The 21,399-nt window shown below is 30.1% G+C and overlaps 1 protein-coding gene across 2 annotated transcripts in view; it reads left to right on the forward strand.

The window, feature by feature from the left end:
- Positions 1-21,008, forward strand: part of LOC112598665 — a 41,743-nt gene extending 20,735 nt beyond the window's left edge. For both annotated transcript variants that reach the window (XM_025345194.1, XM_025345193.1), the window contains exons 4-6: positions 1,658-1,877; positions 16,744-17,489; positions 18,937-21,008. In XM_025345194.1, the coding sequence (XP_025200979.1) occupies positions 1,658-1,877; positions 16,744-17,489; positions 18,937-19,323 (1,353 nt within the window). In that variant the 3' untranslated portion in view covers positions 19,324-21,008. The remainder of the gene's footprint in view (positions 1-1,657; positions 1,878-16,743; positions 17,490-18,936) is intronic.
- The last annotated feature ends 391 nt before the right edge of the window (positions 21,009-21,399 follow it).

Consider the following 21,399-nt stretch of genomic DNA (forward strand, 5'->3'; position numbering starts at 1 on the left):
AACTATAGAAATTTGGTCGGTCGGTCGACCAATCGGTCAGACGAAGACAACAAATGAAATGGAATGTAAAATGTGACATCTATTTTAGAATAGCACGATGATATTACTGGGTGATTTCCATTTTTATATTCTTCCACTACTGCAATGGTATTATATTACAATTGAGATCCTTTTTTTACAAGGACGCAAATTTTATCCAATGCGTTGTATATAATAATATATAGTGTCGTTGCTAATCGAATTTATTCTCAGCGAACGGCTACGGCCGGCCTCTATAGTCTAGTTCGTGTTTTGTGTTTTGCGTATACTATTTCTCGTCGAGAAAATTTGGTCTCATTTAGAATTCTATGATTTATAATCTGAGTATAGCAGTTAAAAACTACAATGTGTAATGCACGAGAATGAGTTAAATTCTTGTCTTTGGTTCAAAATTAAATAATAAACCGTTGTGTTAAAGTTTAATAATATATACCCTATTCTAAATGTCTAAGAATACTTTTAAATATCTATTGATGTTGAATAATGCTATACTTTCGTAACGACCACACAGTTATGCTAGGTTAATGTTAAACTAATTTAATAATTATGAAAATTCGTTTTTGTGAAAGCGTCAAATCAATAGATCAATCTTTAAGCGTAATTCATTTCTGTGGTAAACATAATTCGATAATAGTATCTTAAATGAAATTGCTAAACGATATTTCAGTTATACCTAGATATATAATATTATAAATACGTAATACAGATTTACTATGTTCTATAAATGCGCGATGTGAATACATTTCAGATATCGCGGAAATCTACATAACGTATAATTAAAAAAATATGCTCTCTAAATTATTGCCATCATAATTTGTTTAAACTAAATTATTAATTACTATTTGTATTATTGTATTGTTTTTAAAATGTTTTTTTTTTTTTTTTTTATCATACATATGATTTTAATTAATATAATCATGAGTAGGTATACCTACAATTATTAAAATTCAACTTTTTTATTAATTTTTTAATTATTAATACGTCAGTACATCATCAGAAAATACTTTCATTTTAATCATTTTTGTTTTAAACGAGATAGAAAACCAGTAAAATATAATTATACCATATTTTCGTTTTTATATTATTAAAAAAAGTTAAAAGCAATATATACACAAATAAATGTATTTATTTGTTTGAAAACATGTTTAAGGAAATGAAGACAGTCATTATTAGATGGAAGGTAATATTAATGATCTCACAAAATGATCAACCGGTTCTATGGGTCAAAGTAGTCAAATAAAACGTTTTCACCGGCCAATAACGCGTTGAATAGGTCGTTATGTTTTACCGAAAAATAAATGTGAATATCTTATGGCTAGTTTGGTTATACACTTAACTATGGTTGTTACTGTTATATTTTGCTGTATGTCTGTATTTAATATAAAAGATGTCGAACAGACAAAAATGATTTAAAAATCAACATTTAAACTAAAAAAACTGAGAATTTAATATATGTAAACTAATAATGAATAAGATTTAGAAAACTTATAAAACGTGCTTAAAAATAAGATTAAACATGTAAACTAATATTTAATGACGACGTGTTTTACGGCGTGGGCGTTTTGACATGTGTTTTGACGGTTGTTAAAGTCTCTTCTTATGAATTTTTATTACACAGGTACTGGCTGCAGTGATAGTGGCTGGCGTGCAATGTTCCAATCACGAGGCCGAAAAACGGGTCATGCACAACAACAATGACAGTACTATGCGGATAAAAGCGCAATCCCGGATATCTATGTCAAAAGGTGGTGGATACGGTGCTAGAGTCCAGATCCGCGAGGATAATCATGGACGGAAGCACGCGCATGCAATGGCCATTTGTGATTGTAATGGACAGGGTGAGTACAAACATGGTGTGATAAGGTGTAGATTCGATTTTATAGGATGATCACACATCGTAAAAATCAAAATCAGTACGTTTAATTAATACATACCTTATGTTTCAATGCTTGTGGAAACCGGTTAGAAATAATCATTTGGAGTAAATATTTTTACACGAATTGTAATACTATCCATGTTATTAAGTCATCCGTGTTCCGAGACGTCGGCGTCGGCGAGAACGACTTTTTTTAAACACAAGAAATATTCTTCATGTGTACTACTATAGTAATAAATCATTGTTGAAATATTTGTCAGAGAATATTAGTATTTAGCTTAAATTTAATTAATCACATAAATTGTTCAATTATTTTTGAATAATTTTCAGAAACTTAAAAAAAAAAAATAAAATAAAATATATTCTCAATCATCAAACAAAATTCACTTTATGAAACATTTGTCCAGAAATTAATAGTTTTTATACAGGATCAATTATACTTTGCCAATATTTGGGTTTGAGATTATAAAGAATATTATTATTATTGTTATTATATATTATCCAATATTATTATCAACAAAAGACGAGAAACTTATATTTGTTTGATTTCTGTTTTCAATAAAAACGAAAAAAATATTAATACTATATTATTAAGGGATACTCATATTATAATATATGCTAAATTTTTCGATTATTTTTTCTATTTATTTATGTGTTTTTATTTTTTGCGTAATCATTGTATGCCATCATCAGGAGTCAACCCTGTTTTTAAATCGAAGTCTTAGTCTTTTTTAAGTTCAACTCTTATGTCATGGTTTCTAGTTATAACTATATATATATAAATAAATCATAAGCATGTAATATATATTTAAATATTTACTTGATAATATTATTGTACGGATAAATGCAGCCATCGGTCCGTGCGCGTCATCAATTAATATCGTTAATTAAACGTCAAGACGTGTGCAGACTACTGGAATAGGTATTGATACTCGTACATTGCAGTTTCGTACAACTTTATACAGTGCTATTCTTTTTTTTTTTTTAACATTTATTTGAATATATACAATTTGTAATAGTAGTTACAATAAGCATATGAGCAGAACAGTACATGTTGACTTTGAAATCATGAGGAGAGTAGCTACCCAGCAGTAACACTCGACGTGATATTTGTTAGACTATTTTAAATTATATACATATACATGTGTTAGCGTTTTTTTTTTATATAAATACTATATAGTTGCGGGTATTCGTTTAGTATGTGACCTACCGTTAAGGTGTTCGTTTTGCATGCCTGACCTACCGGGCTGATAATTAATTTAAAAACATTCAAATTAAAAATTATATAATATTAGGTTATTTTATTATTACAGATTATGGATTACATTCAATATCAGTCAAAATTAATTTAAAAACATTCAAATTAAAAATTATATAATATTAGGTTATTTTATTATTACAGAATATCAGTACAATCCATGTATCAGTTCCATGCATTTTTCGTATGATTTTAGTTTTTAATACTCCTCATGAAATATGAACATTCAATTGCTTGTGTATGAGCTCCAGTAGTTGGATCAACAACATTTTTTGAATGGTTTACTGTTTTATGATCATAGCCTATATTTTTTAAACAAGAATATGCTCTCCATTCATAAAATATAGTAATACAGGTAGGTCACATACTAAATTCGATTTTCGATCGGTAGGTCACATACTAAACGAATACCTAGTTGCGCTATTCTAGAGTCATAGTAAATGGATTTTTTCATCAACGTTCAAAGTATATACACCCATTTTATACTCATTTACATAAATAGAAGTTAAAACATATTATATTTTGACCTTTACCTATTTATGCTAAGATACTAACAAATTATTATTATACGTATATATTATTATATTATTATTCCTTCATAAAGGACGTGTACAGTGAAAGTTTGAGTTTATCGACAATTGGTGGTAAAATATGACGTGTATCCAGAAAACCTACCAATAATATAGTACGGGTTATAATATTCTGCACGAACGTTTTCTTTTGAATATTTTGAGACGAGACTCTGACCGACACCCGCGTAAGATTGTCGCTCCGGGGGACGGATGCGTGTGCGTCGGCGGCGAATTGGGTGCATTATAATATTATGCAGAGGATTTGACCTGCTTAAAACGGCAAAGCGCTTATTGTCTAGAGGAACTTTGCATCATTTTTTCACTAAAGTATCACGACACCTAATAATTGCTATATAAATGTGTACCAAAATTGGTATTTTGTAGAAAAATTGTATTGTGTATATATACTGTACATACAAGCCGCGCCCATAGGATGAGATTCTATTATCTGCTGGAACAGAATCAAATTTGAAAAGCGAAATTAGTTTAAGTAGATTTGAATTAGGTATTTTGGTATATATATTAAGACATATCTAGATCTTATAAATTAAAACATAGCAAACCTTGTATAATAATGGACATTTTTTTATTTTTTTTTCCTTTTCTATGGAATGCGGGTCTCTTTTAGTGTATCTTATGTGTTCGAGTCATAAAACCATTGAATGTTATAATAAAATTATTACAGAGGAATTTTTCCAAAGACCTGTCCAGAGTAATTGATATTAGATTATCCCGAAATAGACAAGTTTTATATTAACGATATCGAATCGAATTAGAAATTTGGCGACGACGAAAGACATTTAATTGCCTCAAATTGTGTCTAACATAATTGCTTAGGTCTGCGCACGTAGTAAAGCATGCGTGTACACCATGGTGTACCACAAAGTGATGTTATTTCGATGTCCGAATGGTTTTTTTTTTTCTATTAAACATATAGTACTAAATCGTTAATTCCGACGGACAAACGAGTAAACGGCGCAGTGTGACTTTATAGGTTTATAAATCGTAAGTGACGAACACTTGTGCAATATTATGCGCGTTTTAACGTCTGTAAAAAAAAAGTAAGCGTACGGTTCGAACGGATATTTCCTACTGAAAATAATGATCGGATAGATTGCAGATCGACGATCATATATTACATTAACGCCTGTATAATAAATGCGGTGTGCAACGTATTTGGTGTTAAATAAAAAACGGCTTTGGAACTCGTGTGGGTAACGTCGTATAATAGTAGGTATACACGCCGGAATTGAATCGCGTGAAATACAACGTCGAAATGACAGTCATGATATTAATACGACTATATATAGTACTTTTTATAGGTACGTTTATGTATATATACATATTATCAATGTGTTTTTAATATGCACACAAACATACATTATAAATTAATCTATAGAGGTTACAGGTTTGTGGTGCGTATTTACTACACAACTATAAAATATGGTTTAATATTTTGTGAATACATTGACACACGTCGACAACACGACGCCTATCGTACTTATATACATAAAGTTTGTACTTATATACTACATATTATACCGTATATACACTATATATATGTATTAAATTTATAAGTGCGTTTATCATTTATATTTTTATAATATGATGTATTGATATGCGTTATAATATTTTTTCGTTACGCATTTATCGACCGCCGTCGATTGCTGAATGTACACGGCGAGATAAACGTTGCAGACTGCAGCGATGAAAACTATGAAAATTAAGTTAAAGCTTAAAAAAGAAAAACATCAACAAAAACAAGTCGTAAGCAGCTTCAGGAACGCAAACTAATGGGGTACAATATTATAATTTATAATATTATACACTTAAAAGATGTCAACGAATATTCGCGTGCAACAGTAGCTGATGAGTGAGTCAATGTTGTAACAATATAATATATTATAATAATTTCGATGGAATGGATCTTTTTTTCTATTTCGGAGGCTCTTGGTGTGTTCGATTAATTTAATGTGATGTAAATACGTTACTTATTGAAACGTTTAGAAAAAAAAGTGATTCCGCGCACGCCGATGAGTTTCGTCGTTGCGGTCTATCAGTCTCTACTCTCTATAGATCTGTCCATAAATTAAACCGTGTCGAGAATTTTAAGAAAAAAGAAAAAAATAGATATCTATATTATTAATTATTGCTTTGCTCGGTATAAAATATAATAATATGGATGAAACAGGAGGATCAAACTTAAAATTAAATTATTATACAAGAACGTGTATTTTATAAAACTATAGAACTAATATTAATAAATTTGTAAATATTAATATTTTGTATTAAGAAGGATATTGTTTTTTATTGATTTACAGTGTGTTTATGGTACCTAAATTACAGACTATACAATGATTTTAATACCGATTTGATAACTATACGTAGTTGGCTTTTAGAATATGTGGTTTAGGTACTAGCTAGGTTATAAGACTTTAATTTTACAACTAAGAAAGATAACTATTTTATAAAATTATTAAATACTTTATTTAATTAATATTTAAAATGTCTTAATAATTGGGTTTTTATAAATGTCTAACGGAACGTTTAAAGAATATTTAAATATTATATAGCTAGTAAAACGACGAGAACCATTCGGAATAGTATTTCCAATACATTAGTAAGTAATTACATTCAAATCTTAAACGTATAATCGTAATTTTTATCATGTACCAATGTTAACTAAATTATTTTCCAATAGTTGTATTGACTATCTACGACCTTAACTGCTATTAAATTTGTCTATCAATTTTGAGTTTTTATTTTAGAATCGTCAATATTATTTAATCAGGATTCATTGAAAACAATAGTATGTACTTATACCTATACTGTAAAATGTGTTAACAATTGAGTTTTTTATGATTATATAACAGAAGAACATTTAGTGTTTAGCTAAGTATATATATATATATATAAATGTTTATATTAATTTTGAAAGTATCGTAGGTATATATAGGTTTATTATATAAGATTTATAAGATTTTGGGAATTGTTGTTATTATAGACCGTTCATAGGCTTATATTTTTTTGTGTTCCGTCCAAATTCGCAATTGGGATTTGACAGAAAAAATGAGAGTTTACGCGTTTTAGACGATTTCAGTTTAATGATTGCAATTCTTGAAAAACAATTGACTATTTTGTTGAAACTTATCTAGAGTTTTTAATTTAGCGAATCGTTTTATTGTGCCATAATAATATTTTTAACTCGTTTTTAATCCGTATCAATTTATTATTACGTCTTGCGACGTGTTGTAGTTCATAAAATCGTTTCAAATATTATTTTTGTTTCGTACCAAATAATTCTTTTAAGCTTCGTGAGAGCCTAAGGTCGTGGTATTTCAAAAAATATAAATAATAATAATACGAGTCATTATAAAAACAGAATTTTAAAAGTTCAAATAACTCTCATTATACATTATGCATATTGCATATCATATCTGTACATTGTGAGTAGATGGATTAAAAAAGAATCTATGACATCAAAACACATAATATATGATATTTTACATTAAAATATAGTGTACATGTTGTATTATATTCAGCAGATGACCAATTATACTCAATAATAGTATTATCGAGTAACCTAATAATTTCGTTGGTGCGACGGAAATACCTACTTATGAACTTAGTACTGCATATTATACATTATATATATTATGTCTTTATGTCTATAATCTATATGCTTTATACCATGATTATAAACGAGTAATCAGCTCTTTTGGAACGCGAAATGATTTTTTAAACTTTTCACACGGTGTGTTTAATCAAAATATTTTTTCATCATTTTTTTTTTACATATCTATGCAGTATACTTCCGAAAATATCGTGTCCACAATAATATATTATAATATTACATAGAAGGTACCTAAATAGTTCACGTAGGTCCTGCATGCGTATACAGTGTTAATTGTATAGTGTAGATATATTTGTATAATATATAGGTACGCATCTGATGAAAGGTAAACAGCAACTGATATTTATATTTTATATTGGTTAATATACAGTTTATTTATTATTATAATTTATACAGTTAATTTTTATGACGCATAAAAAATAAGAAAAATCGGTTATTATAATTTAATATGATAATTTATTTTCCAAATTGTGCATTTATAGGATGATTCATCAAAAACGGTCATTTCTTTTTTTCTTTAATAATGGAGTATTTAAAAATCTGCTTTTTAGAATTTTTAAGTATACTTAAAGACAACAATTTCGAATACTTGAAATTTTTTGTAGCATTTAAGAATGGTCTTGTAGCTATAAACTTATGTTTTTCAAATGAGAATCCTTCTTTTTTTTCTGTAAATTGTTGGGAAGATATTTTTTTTTAAGTTTTGATGTATTTAAATTGAAATTTGAACGATTGGTTTCTGAGTTATTAAAATGTATATAATAAGGACATAATATTGGATCTAGTATTTTTTATACTTGGATCATTTTTACTAGTTATGAAATGTTGATAGTAATTAAGTATTTATTCTTTACTATTAGTGCTTTAAGTGTAATTGAAAATTCTAAAAATCAAATTTCGAATAATTTTATTATTAAAAAACAAAAGAGGTAGGCATCATCCTTAGTGAATCACCTCATATAAATATATTGTTTATAACATTATCGGGAAGTTTAACACAAAGTCACTATAGTCGCGTATTTAAAGTCGTTTATAATTATTATTTATGGAACGATGACAGTGTTAGAATATATAATATACAATAATACCTATTATCATATAGATTAGGGACCTAACAAAAATCCATGTGTAATTATTACATGTAATTTCATTTCTATAATATTGTTGTCTATATAGATTATAATATTACAGTTTATATGTTGTAAATTGTTAAATTTCATGGCTTTAAAGTCATATAATTTATACATTTTTAAATCTTTCAATATAAAACGATAATATTGTGTACCGTATATACGGCTTTCATCCCTTACAACAATTCATTTTCATTGGTTGATGAACATCAAGTTCACATAGTTATACACCGCGGGTTCCGGGTTCCCAATTAGGAAATGCAAAACTATGCAGTTTCTACACTATATACTCACGTGCACCAAGATCTAGGCTATTAACGTTCTCCGGTCTTCTTTCCGTTATCAATTTAAAACGATTATTTAAATTATCTATCATGTTATTATTTATGAAATTAATATTTTAACGTTCGTATGGAGTGGTCAATATTCGATAAACCTATGAACCGAGAACCTTAGGCTACTGTAAGTTTGTTTTGTTCACATTTAAAAATTATTACAATATTTATTATTTTTATTGCAACTCGATTAATCATATTTAATATAATGCTAATATTATAATATTACTTTCAATTATTGTTTTTTAAGTTTGCACGAATGTCATACTTTTTTCTTTAACGACGACTGAATTATGAAAAATATCACGTTTTAGAGAAATTTTCTTTCAACCATAATAATATTTTAATTATTTCTGTACTTACTATATTATAATAATTGTGTTGAAAAAATTAAATTTCTTTACAATCTTCTTCATATTTAAGTGATCAACCAATAATTAAAAAGCTATGTGATTACAAATAGAATATTTGAAAAATAAACGACTCATTTATGTAGTATTTTAAACTATATACTTATACAGAGAAAGTAGCATCTTAATTGAGTCTCTAATGTATAGAGATACTTTTATCAAGAATATAAAAAATGAAGATATCATTTTGGTTTTATTACTACAACAGTGATTTTTTTTTTTTTGTACGGTTTTGGGCATAATACATTATTATTTATTACTTTATATAGCCTTTATAGATACATTTTATTAAAATTATTTGTTTTGACATGGTATGACTTCGTTGTTTCTAAACCTATGAAACATTTTTATAACTTTAGCCATTTAAGTTTTTTTTTTTTTTATTAATCCGATCAATAAATTTGCTAAATTTGTTTAATAATATCTAGTATAACCCAGTAAAATCATTTTATGGAAATATTTGAAAATATCTTTTTAATTTAGCATCAAATGTCTATACCTATAGATACTAATAGATAAATACTTATAGAATCAAATAGAACAACTTACTGTTACGATTTATATAAATAATTAATTAATTTTTATTATATGAAATCAAATGAAAAATAAAACTGAACCTTACCATGGGGACATAATTTACCCAAAATACTGAGGATCGGATAGCGACCTTATTTGTTGTATGATGGATAGATCCGCGTGCAGAGATTTTTATTTTTATTTTTTTCTAATGCGTAGGTGTAAAATATGCATATTGGATCTCGGTCGATCGTCCCACCTATATATTTGTATCATGCACCGATGCATATAAAATATAAATTATAATAATATATTATGATGTTATATGGATACATGATACTATTGATATTGGACACATACATGTACTTAACGTCCGAATGAGAGCGCGTAATATGTTTCAGATTACAGATTATCACAGATATAGTATAGGTACAATATTATATATTTTTCGTCGTAATATATAGGAATAGGATAGATTAGATTAAGTTGGTCAGGTACCTACGGTAAAAAAGTTTTCATAGCTTCTATGAAGTATTGTAGAAGTTTTAAATGTGAAAAAATATAGTAAAATGTAGCAACTTGCAAGCAGATCGTAGATACAGATAAAAATAAGTGTATATTTGTTATAAAAATAAGTAAATTTGACAACATACCTACAGAGTTTTTTACTGTATACAAATATAACGAAAATTATTCTTAATTATAGGAGACAGTTGATCTACTACGTTGTTATTATCTCGTCAACATTAATATTTTATTTACCTATCGTATTATGACTGTATGTGATATGCATATTTTTTTTCTAAAGAGTTAATGTATACATGTAATATAAGTCTATAGTAACTACAAATATTACAAATTTTCCAAGCGGTTGTACGTATTACTAAAATTTTGTGGGAGCAATATTTTTCTAATTTTATACCACTTCCATTTTTGTATGTTGTTTCACGCGTTTGTCGCTCACTTGGATTAATCTGGTCTAAATGGTAATATAATATATAATATGCGTATCACGTACAAGCCTGTCTTCATACTTACCTATCCTATTAAATTATTTATCGGTCGGTACTTACTTATCTCCCAACTTCCTGTTTAAAGTTTAAAACTAATCTAATTTGTTGAATATTATAATTAACAGTTATTATTAGGCATTTCGTCTTTTATAATATTTACACAAATTAGTTTGAAAAATTAGCCACTTCAAATGTCTAACAATAAATATTTCGAATGAAAGCGAACCAAAAAAAAGCATGTACTTACAAATTGTATTATGAATTATGAGAATGGTAAAAATTCCGAGAATACGTAGTAATTATTATCCAAAATCACATTCTAAGACCCGATTCTAACCTAACGGAGGAAACGTTTTTTTTTTTAGGAAAACTACCATGATGGAACATGTTGTACATATTACGCGGTATTTAGGTAGGTATATTAGTAGGTTCGTTGAAACAATTGAAATTGAAGAAGCGTTCAGCTTCATTGAAAAAAAAATAAAATATCAATAACAACATCGCGTGATACCGACGACGTCCACGTCGTCGTTATACTCATACATTATAGTGGTGATATCGATAAAAAAACAAAATAATAATAATAATAATAATAAATTATATAGAATTTAATTATTGTGTTTTTAGACGTTCGGTAAGTTCTCGTTTGTAAAAAACACGACTACTACGCGGTGTTGTGCCAGAAAACATTTTCCTGTTCAGATTTTTGAAAGGAACTCTGTACGTAGGTATTATTGCGCGGACGACACACGCGGAATTTTATAGTATATGAGTAATGTTATATTTAGTACCACCATAGGTGCTTACCATTAGTGTGTGGTACTGCAGCTGCTGCAGTATGACATGGTAAAACCGCCGACAGATGAGAACGAGTGGAGCGTACCTTGTAAGGTCACAACTCGTAACGGACCCACGGCGGCCTGTCGCCTAGTTTATTTATACGTATGTATTTTATACCTATATTCATATATTTATTCCTACGACTTATGAGTTATAGCGTATAAATACCGCAAGCGTGTCGCCGCAGTAAACAATACGCGCGTCGGACGTATAGTGAAAGAAAAACAAACAGCGGTCGTGGCGGTTAGACGCACAGCATTATACCTCGTGTGGCTCGTAGCTGGGGCTATAAAACATAAATATATATTAAAATATGTGTGATACGTACAGATGGGTACCTGCGTACGTACCTGCAGTAATTTAACGCGACCGCAAAATACACGTACGCGCAATAAACCGCGAGCTGGCAGGCTAGGGCAGTGTCGGCCGTGTAGTGCACCCATATATAATAATATTATTACTGTTATTACTATTATTATTATTATTATTATTATTATTTATAGTCGGGGATATTATACGGTCAAAAACATCGATCGAGCAATATCGCGTTACCGCGACCGTGGTCACGTCATAACCGTCGTCGTCAACTTCCCATACACTATACCCACACGCACAACCGTGTATAATATTTACGTGTCACGGGTGTACATGTGCGTATGTTCTGCTTTCGCAAGTCCGCAGACCGCAAAACGTAGGTACTGCAGGACATACGAGGTTTATACGAGCATACAATATTATGTGTATGTATTTTATTAATTTATTACATACACTCGGAGCTCGGGACTCGTAGCACTTAAAATCATTAAAATAAGCGCTCAAAAACATCATAATAAGCACTCTCAAATAAGTATTTAAAAAACTTAAATTTGAGCAAAAATATTTGATAAAAAAAAAAAAAAAAAAAAAACTTTTTTTTTAAAAAAAAAAAAAATAGGTTAAAAAAAAAAATTGAAACGTGCAAAAAAAACTAAAATTAAAGATAACAAAAAAAAAAAAAAAAATGATTAAGAAAACTTTCCAACTAAAAAAATCAAAAAAAAAAAAAAATAAATAAATCTTTATATCATAAAAAAATCAAACTTCACTTTCGAGACACATTTTACCTTATTATTTTTTATTCTATCGTAAACAAAATAGCAAGAAAAAACCATAAAAAGTAGAAAAACTGGTCAAAAGAGTAAAAAAAAAACACTTTCAAATTTCATAATTGAACTTGTTTGTAACGTGACATACCTACACTTCCATTCCACTCTGCTACATTTTAAGTCAATCCATAAAAATAAGCAAATGCTTCAAGTCCCGAGCCCTGTCAGAATGGACTCATAGTACCTCTTATATAATATAAAAGGTACCACGAGCCCTGTATATAGGAGGTACCAGCTATTAACCTGTGAATATGCGCTGCACTTGTACGTTTGGCGAAAGTTCGACGACAAAACACGTAAACATTAGTCGAGACGACCTTCCAGAAGAGATTTAAAATCACATTCACACATACATATATGTATAACTCTATCCGTATATTGTATGCGACTGACGTTGTACAAGTATTATACAGGTAGGTAACAATGAAAGAAGACGTCACACGCACGCGTCCACCGAACAAGAACGACACATAATATGTGGATATACGTACATCGAATTATAACGTCAATGTCACGGTCACGGTTTATTTATGGTTTTTTTTTTTAGTTTTCAATCGAATTTATTTTTTTGTTAATATATTGATCTACAATCTTTGCCATAATCTCGCTCTACTCGATATTTGTGGGAAATCGCAATTAGAATTTTTCGTCTCGTCAGATAAAGTTTTTCATATGATTTTCGCCTTTGAAAACAAAATACCACATTACACAGTAATGTATAATTATCTGTTATATTAAAAAACCTAATTTTTGAATTTTTATTTTATTAATATTTTTTAAGCATACTTAATGGAGTTTTTGTATGTGTGTGTGTGTGTGTGGTGATGAGGGAGATAAAATTATAAAAATAATATTATATCTTAAAACGTCTTATCATGTATAATATTCATAATTCATTTAAAATTTGTTTTACATGTTTAATGTGTTCGCGATCACTATGAGATGATAATATTAATTATTACCTATGTAATCACCAGTAATTAATTGACATTACACTCTAATATTGATAAAATATTTATAATATTTATTATATTTATTAGTTAATTTAAACGGAAAAATTCTAAAACTAAAAATACAACAAACATTTGACAGTTATTATTGATTTCGAAAATATTAAAAACTTGAATTCTAATTAGTATTATTAACTAATTTTAGATTCTGCGTAGAACAATGAATTTATTGATTTTACAGTGAAACATGTGTGTGTTATTTTAAATACATAGTAGACAAAATGATTTGATTTTTTAATTTATTTTTTTTTTTTTTGTGATTGAAAAATTAATCTTATTAGTATTCTTGGAAAGTAAAAATTTAAAATGTCCATTACTTTTATTAATTAACTATTTGGAAAAATAAAAATTAGAAAAAAAGAGATTTTTTATGAAACCCAATTTTTGATTAAATTGGTTTTGTTATAGTTGAAAAATGTATGACCATAGTTAAGTACTTGACATTTTAACTAAATGTTCATACTAGGATTTTCTATTTAAGGTAAATTTTCAAATTATTTTGAGCTACTTAAACACATTTGAAATTTTATTTTTTTTTTACCCAATCAAATGAAGTATAAGTTCCTCACAAGTTAGTGTAAATAAAATAAAAATTGTGTATAACCCATAGTAACGAGCGTTTGTAGTTAAAATTTTTACAAAATTCATTAAAATCACAAATATATGCAAATTATTTTGTACAAGGTTAAAGATTTATAAAATGTTCAATTTTAAAGCTTAAGCTTGAAAATTTAATACACAGTTCCTCGTAATTTATAAATAAATCACACTGGTGCCAAAAAATTCTAAAAAATATACTGTCACATTTTTTTTTTCTTATAGATATTTTAAATTCAAATTTGTAATACGATATTAGATATTTAAACGAATTACAACAATTTTGATAATTTTTTTTGTAATTCTGAAATATTTTTAATGGAAATTTGAAACTTTTACCTATATGTTTTATATTATTATATTTTATGTAAGTACACAGTTCAATTTTGATAAATTTTATGTTATTTCCTATTTATAATATAAACTTCATCATACTGCTCTATGGCCAGACTAGGTTTGGATTTACGAGTATATCTACTAAGTATTCACTATTCACTCAAAAGCAAATAATTATAATACCTTTATAATTTTAATGTATAATATTATAATAATCAAACATTAATAACATGATAAATGCAATGTTTTTGGAAAATATCAATTCAACCTACCGAATTACTTTAATAGTAAAATAAAAATTATTATAATAGTAATAATATAAATATTGCATAAAATATATTTAGCAATATACGTATAGGCTGACAGACTGTCTTCGCTCAGAACCATTTTTCATATCTTACATGAAATAATATATAATATGTTATATATATTTATTATTATTATATATTTATCGTTGAATTCAAATTTAACACATACATTATTGATTAACTCAATAACAACGTACGCTTGAAACTTACGTTGCATCCCTTATTCTCTTGTTTTTTTTTTCAAAAAAAGTTTTACTTACAATTTTAACTCTCAAAATTTGATCGGCATAAAGTAAGTGTAAACAACACAAATACATTTATGAAAATTATCTAATTTTTCAGAATTCTATTTATTAAACTGCCCAAGTATATTACAAACTCTTTATGGTATAATAATGTTACCTATATTTCCGGTTAATGTGCTTGAATTAAAAATACCGTTAATAATAAAAATAAAATTTTAAATATGATTTAATAATAATGTATGCTGCAGTTTATACTTAATACTATGACTTGTTTTGTAGCCGGTCATTTTTTATTTTTATTTTTTTCATTTTATGCTCGTTTCCTAATAATTTTCTTTTTATTTAATAATACATAATTATATTTATTATTTTCCGAGCAGACTGTGTATGGTTTATACAGATAATAATACAACAATATATTGTTTTTTTTTTTTTTGCTATCGATTCCAATAACATGTACAGGAGATCGTTTGGCGATTCGTTCTACAGCAATTTAGAACGAAAATCTTATACCTACCTACCTCATCCGAGAAGGTACGTGTTGGTTTCGATTCGCAGTTGTCTCAAAGTCTTGAATCGTGTCGTTTGCACTATTGTCTATAGAAGACATTGATTATCCAACTAAAAACGCGATTGAAATTATTTACGTTAACTTTCCTACGATTTAATGTCATTGCGGTCGGTTACTTTAACCAGCAGGCACCATATATTGTATTCAATTTGTAATGAAGTGGATTATATCGAATTTCACTCTAAACTAAAAGCCTTAAAATTAACTGTTGTATTTAATGTTTAGAAATCAAACAGACATAATACTATCGAAAACACTGCACTTTTAATATTTACGAATTATTACGTTTTTCCTTAAGTAATATTGTTATTTCCATAAATTTTGAACGTTATTGCGTAACGACTTGGGTAGGTACATCACCTGGTTGATTTTTTATTTATTGCATAGCATCTATTTTGATTAAACGTATTGTTTTACTGAGGTATAGGAATATATTATTATATAATTACTAATCAGTATAACATGGCCATATTGATTGATTTGCCGTGTAACATTGTATTGCAGTACATGAATATTTAGTTTTATGAACGTATTACCGTGTGCAGTATTGTACATCAGCTGTACGATTACTAGGTTAGGTATGCGCGATTAATTATATTGAATTAATATTGCCGATTTCAATTAATTGTAGTGCCTACATTATAAGTGATGTATTTTCATAATAAACCTTGTACGAATTACGATATTTCTGAATTAACATATCTTGTTTGAGAATTGTTCGTCCAAGTGTAATCATATCCTATTTAAACAAATTAATACCACGTGATTTTGACAACTTCGCAGAGCATGCACAACAGAGATATTCTGCGCGTATGACATAACAATATCTAAATACCATTTATTTGATTTTAAAATTTTGATCTTGCCGAATCATAATAGTACAAATGTATTTTTTTCTGCTCCCGCAGGTCCATGGAGGCCGCTGTTCAAACCATCGGAAATCCTCAAGAGCGAATTTCCTGAACACGAATCGTTCCACGAAGAGATAGACACTCATTACCGGAACTTAATAAATGACCACGTGGATAATAACTTGCGGTCGTCGCAATCACCGTCGTCCGAACACATATCCTCTGAATTAGACAACGGCGGGTTCAGTAGCGGTGGCATTAGCTTCAACGGTGGCGGTTACGGCAATGGCGTCAGTGTTGGGAATGGTGGAATCGCTGGTGGTGTTGGTGCAGGAATCGCCAAGAAGCATAACCACATGATACACTTACACCTGATCCCGCATATTTACGTGCCCATCGTGCACTCGGCTGGTTTCCCCGAGGTCAAAAACTATCACGCGACCGTCGAGGACGGGTCTTCACTAGCGTCTCCCATCCACAACTCGGTGGATACGTCATCGGAGTTCCAGGTCGGGGACGTGTCCACCACCGGTGGCGTGTCTGGCCCGTCCGGAACTTCTAGTTCTGGTGGTACCGGCGGCGAAAGTCCCGCGTCCGTCACTTCGAGTGTGACCGGTGACCACGATCCCAGTACCTTTAATGGACACTCGGGCGAGACGACATACTACACGATATCCGATGACACCGTTCAACACCTGCACCAGAACTTGCACGAACATTATGGCAACGGGGCCGAAAACAATCAGAATCACGACTACGAAGTGCCGACTAACGCGGTATCCGAAGAACCACATCAGTACCAGGTTTGTGTGATTATTATGTTGTTTCAATTAAATCAAATTCGATCCCCCCCTCGCTTCACCTCCTGATCTGACCTGATCGGAAGCCGTCATCGCCACCTAATAGCGCTGCATTGACTCCAATCGTATAAATCGATTCATAACGTTGAACTTTGACAAAATAGGAAGCACTATCTGCTACAAGCTTGAATTGAGGCACGAGCGCCTATTGGGGAAAAGAAAGACGGGATACTTGCTCCCCTAGAAAAATAATATGATCTTATAATAGTATTACCATTATAGATATTATCTAATTATCTAAAGAGCATACAAATTATTATTTTTTTATTACTTAGGGATTTTAAATAATATATATATAAAGTCGTGTTGACGACTTGATAGGTATACGCGAGATTAAACGTTTATTTAGTTTATATTTTGAGACTTTTTTTAGACATACTTTTCCCCTCCCCTCTAAAACTAAATCAATGAGTGCTCGTGAATCGAGGCGATTTACATTTTTCTTAATTTCTGTCGACAACATTGATTTTATTAGATTACCCGCAAACAGAATTTTAATAGTTATATTGCTATATTATAATCGTAGACGAGTTCGTGATATAGTTTGATATTATATTCTCAAAATATTATGAGAATTTATGTGATCTATGATATTTTCTGTACGATAGATTATTTTAAAATACTACAGCTGTAATACGTTGGTTTGGTATTATGAGAGATTTTTCGTCAATCCGAACTCGTCGCGACGAAAATTGTTAGCGATTTCAACAACACTTTGAACTTTGAACACTTTTCTGAATCTGATTTATTAGAATATATCAATTATTTACCATGGTAGTATCACGGCACAACAATTGTTATCAAAAACAGTTTAGCATTTGTGTAAGGTTAGAATAATGTAAAGCCCAATTTATTATTATATTATGGTTAAACGATATGTTTTATTGTCCAGTTTTGATTTGCGATTTTCAATAAGAATTATTGTTAAACAATTTAAAGTTTAATGGTGAAATTTCGCGGACAATCGCAATCGACTTGGCCGGTTTTTACAGAATGAAAATAAAATTAAGGATGTCTCAATAGTCAATTTATTGGTCGTCTAAAAACGTTGCTAAAAACGTTACCCCCGACGACTGACCGGTATGAATCGTTGTCGCGTGTCCGTGTCCGCTGTTCACGAACGTAACATGTATTGCCTACCTTCGTGGGCGCGGCGCATGTTTTTTTATTCACCGAATCTCGCGTTATCTTGCCAATCTTGTACAACCACGTCTTAGACGGGCGACAAGACACTACCGAAAACACCATACGCAGATCGAATTCGTTCTTAAATCCGAAATAACTCGACTCGGCAACCAGGAAACCGTTGCCCGCGGTATCTTACGACAACCGACTTGCAGCTGTGTAATAATATTACAACACGTCACGCGAACGGCGTTTTTCGTTTCAGGTGCACGAGACCGACGACCTTACCAAGGACTACAGCAACAAGGACCACCACGTGACCAGCGTGCCTGCGACGTCTGCGAGCAAACCGACGGCGCACCACAACCACTACCAGCCACAGCAGCAGCCGCACCACAAGCACAGGAACGCCGTGGTCAAACCGAACCGGGGCAAGCACGGTCGCAAGTTGTCCAGCCGACAGGACCTGAAGAACCTGCTGGTGATGCGACCGCCGCCCATCGGGCAGACACAGACGTGGAGGTACGTGTACCGGCCCGCGATGACCGGACATCACCAACCGTTTTACCAGGCGAAGCAGCCGATTCCGGTGATCAAGACCAGGACGGTGCCGCTCATCCTGCACATCCGGCAGAGGTCGGACGACGATTGATACGGTTCTGTGTAAGCCGCGGACCGCTCTTGCAGTTTGTCGCTTATCGTTTTCGCCGTCGATTGAGTACGCCTGCGCGTGCACCACAGCGGTGTACTTGACGTTTTAATGTGTAAAAAAAAAAAAAAAACAAGAGAATAATTTTAATGAGAAAATAAAAAACATGTTTTTAACGATTGTGCGGCATCGGACAGCGACGACGGCGCGACCGTATTTTTGTGAATCATACATAATATATTATTTCATAACTATCGTAAGACTTCTTTCGTATTAGCATACAACGTTATTATTATTATTATTTGTATTATTACTATCATTATTATTATTATTATTATTATTTTTATTATTATTATCATTATTAGTAGAATTTGATGATAGGCTAGTGAATAAGATAAAGATATAAATATATATATCGGAGAACAGGCACGGTAATAATTTTCACAATTGTATTTCAGTTTCATGAAAATAATGATTTGATTTTGGTATTTTATATCGCGCTAATACACACCAATATAATATCGCGTAGTCATTAATAATTATCAATCGTCTCGTAACACGAAATTACCCATAAATTCGAATCGTATGTTTAAATACGTTTTTGTGTATGTAAAACACGTTTTTCCGTAATGTCATTATTAACGCGTTAACATTAAACGGTCGATTTGCATAAAATTTGTAAAAATAAACTTAAAATTGCATTTTTTTTTTTATAATAGCAACGAATGTTTCAAAAACTAGTTTAATAAATCACACACTATGCCACGGGGGGGAGAAACGCTTACCTATAAATCCGAGTGCCCGGAGTACTTGACAACGAAAATTGTAGTAAATGTAACAACAACTTCTCGGCCCTGTTTATTAGACACCGCTGTTAACGTTTAATTATTGTTTAATCGTAGAAATTAAAAACGCATGTCTAACACGCCAGAAAATTTCACTGTGAATGATGTTCGATTTTAACTAGTTGTGTATACTCTCTCGAAACGCGTTTCAAGCGCGCGTCTAAAATATACTTTAAATTTTAAGTCATTCCCTGGACGAGTTTACGGACAATATAATATATTATGTCATATTATTATTATTATTATCCTAACCTAGCGCCTTATGTTATTATCGGTTGCTTCGACGCGACTTTATACTGTTATTAGGCTTGTGATAAAATATATTAATTATTCTATATCGTTATAATTTATAATAATTATCATTATTTTTCATCAATACGACATAATCTCGTGTGTGTAATGTTCGGGCTTGTTAATTGTTTCAATGTACTTAATATCATTATATACTTATATGTATTGGCCATAGAGTTAAGCTCAATTGTAAAACTATTTTCTCTAATTAATATACGGATATATTGATAAAAAAAAAAAAAAAAAATGTTCTCTCTCGACGATCTATTGAAGATGTACGAGAAGTAACCCAGTGGCCGACTGAACGACCGGAATACCGGGAAATTTCCTGGCGGGCCGCTGCTCGTATAAATTATACATTGATTATCAATATTATTACTGTGAAATTATAAATTAAAATAATATCATCCAATAAGTACGCAATATTATTATTAAACATAAAAACCAAGATTTCTGATTGTTATGAAATACGGGACCGTCAGTATACGTACATACCGAGGGCCTCTAAAATCATGATTTTTCCGTGTTGTTTTTTTTCTTCCAGTCCGCCACCGAATTAGCACGTCTTACAAAAAAAAAAAAAATTCTGATTTGTACATGAAAGTGATATAATATTATCTCTATATTGATAACTATTATTTATAACAAAAATGTACATCGGAGGTCAATTAATAATTAAAATATTATTAAAACAAAATTCAACTACACAGTATAATAGTATATATTATATATATATACATACACGTACATATTATAATATATAATAATAATATGTTGTTATTGCGATGGGAATAGGTTTTTTGTTTTGACACGAAACAAAATTCGGGTCAAGCGGTGGTGTCTCTTTTTGAACATGTTTTGCAAAAACAAAATAAATGATATGTCGAAATATAAAATCATTATGTCGTGTACATTTCATAAATAAATCAAAATTAAATAATAT

This window comes from Melanaphis sacchari, unplaced genomic scaffold (genome assembly GCF_002803265.2).
Source record: "Melanaphis sacchari strain LSU unplaced genomic scaffold, SCAv2.0 Contig49_pilon_pilon, whole genome shotgun sequence".
NCBI lineage: Eukaryota > Metazoa > Arthropoda > Insecta > Hemiptera > Aphididae > Melanaphis > Melanaphis sacchari.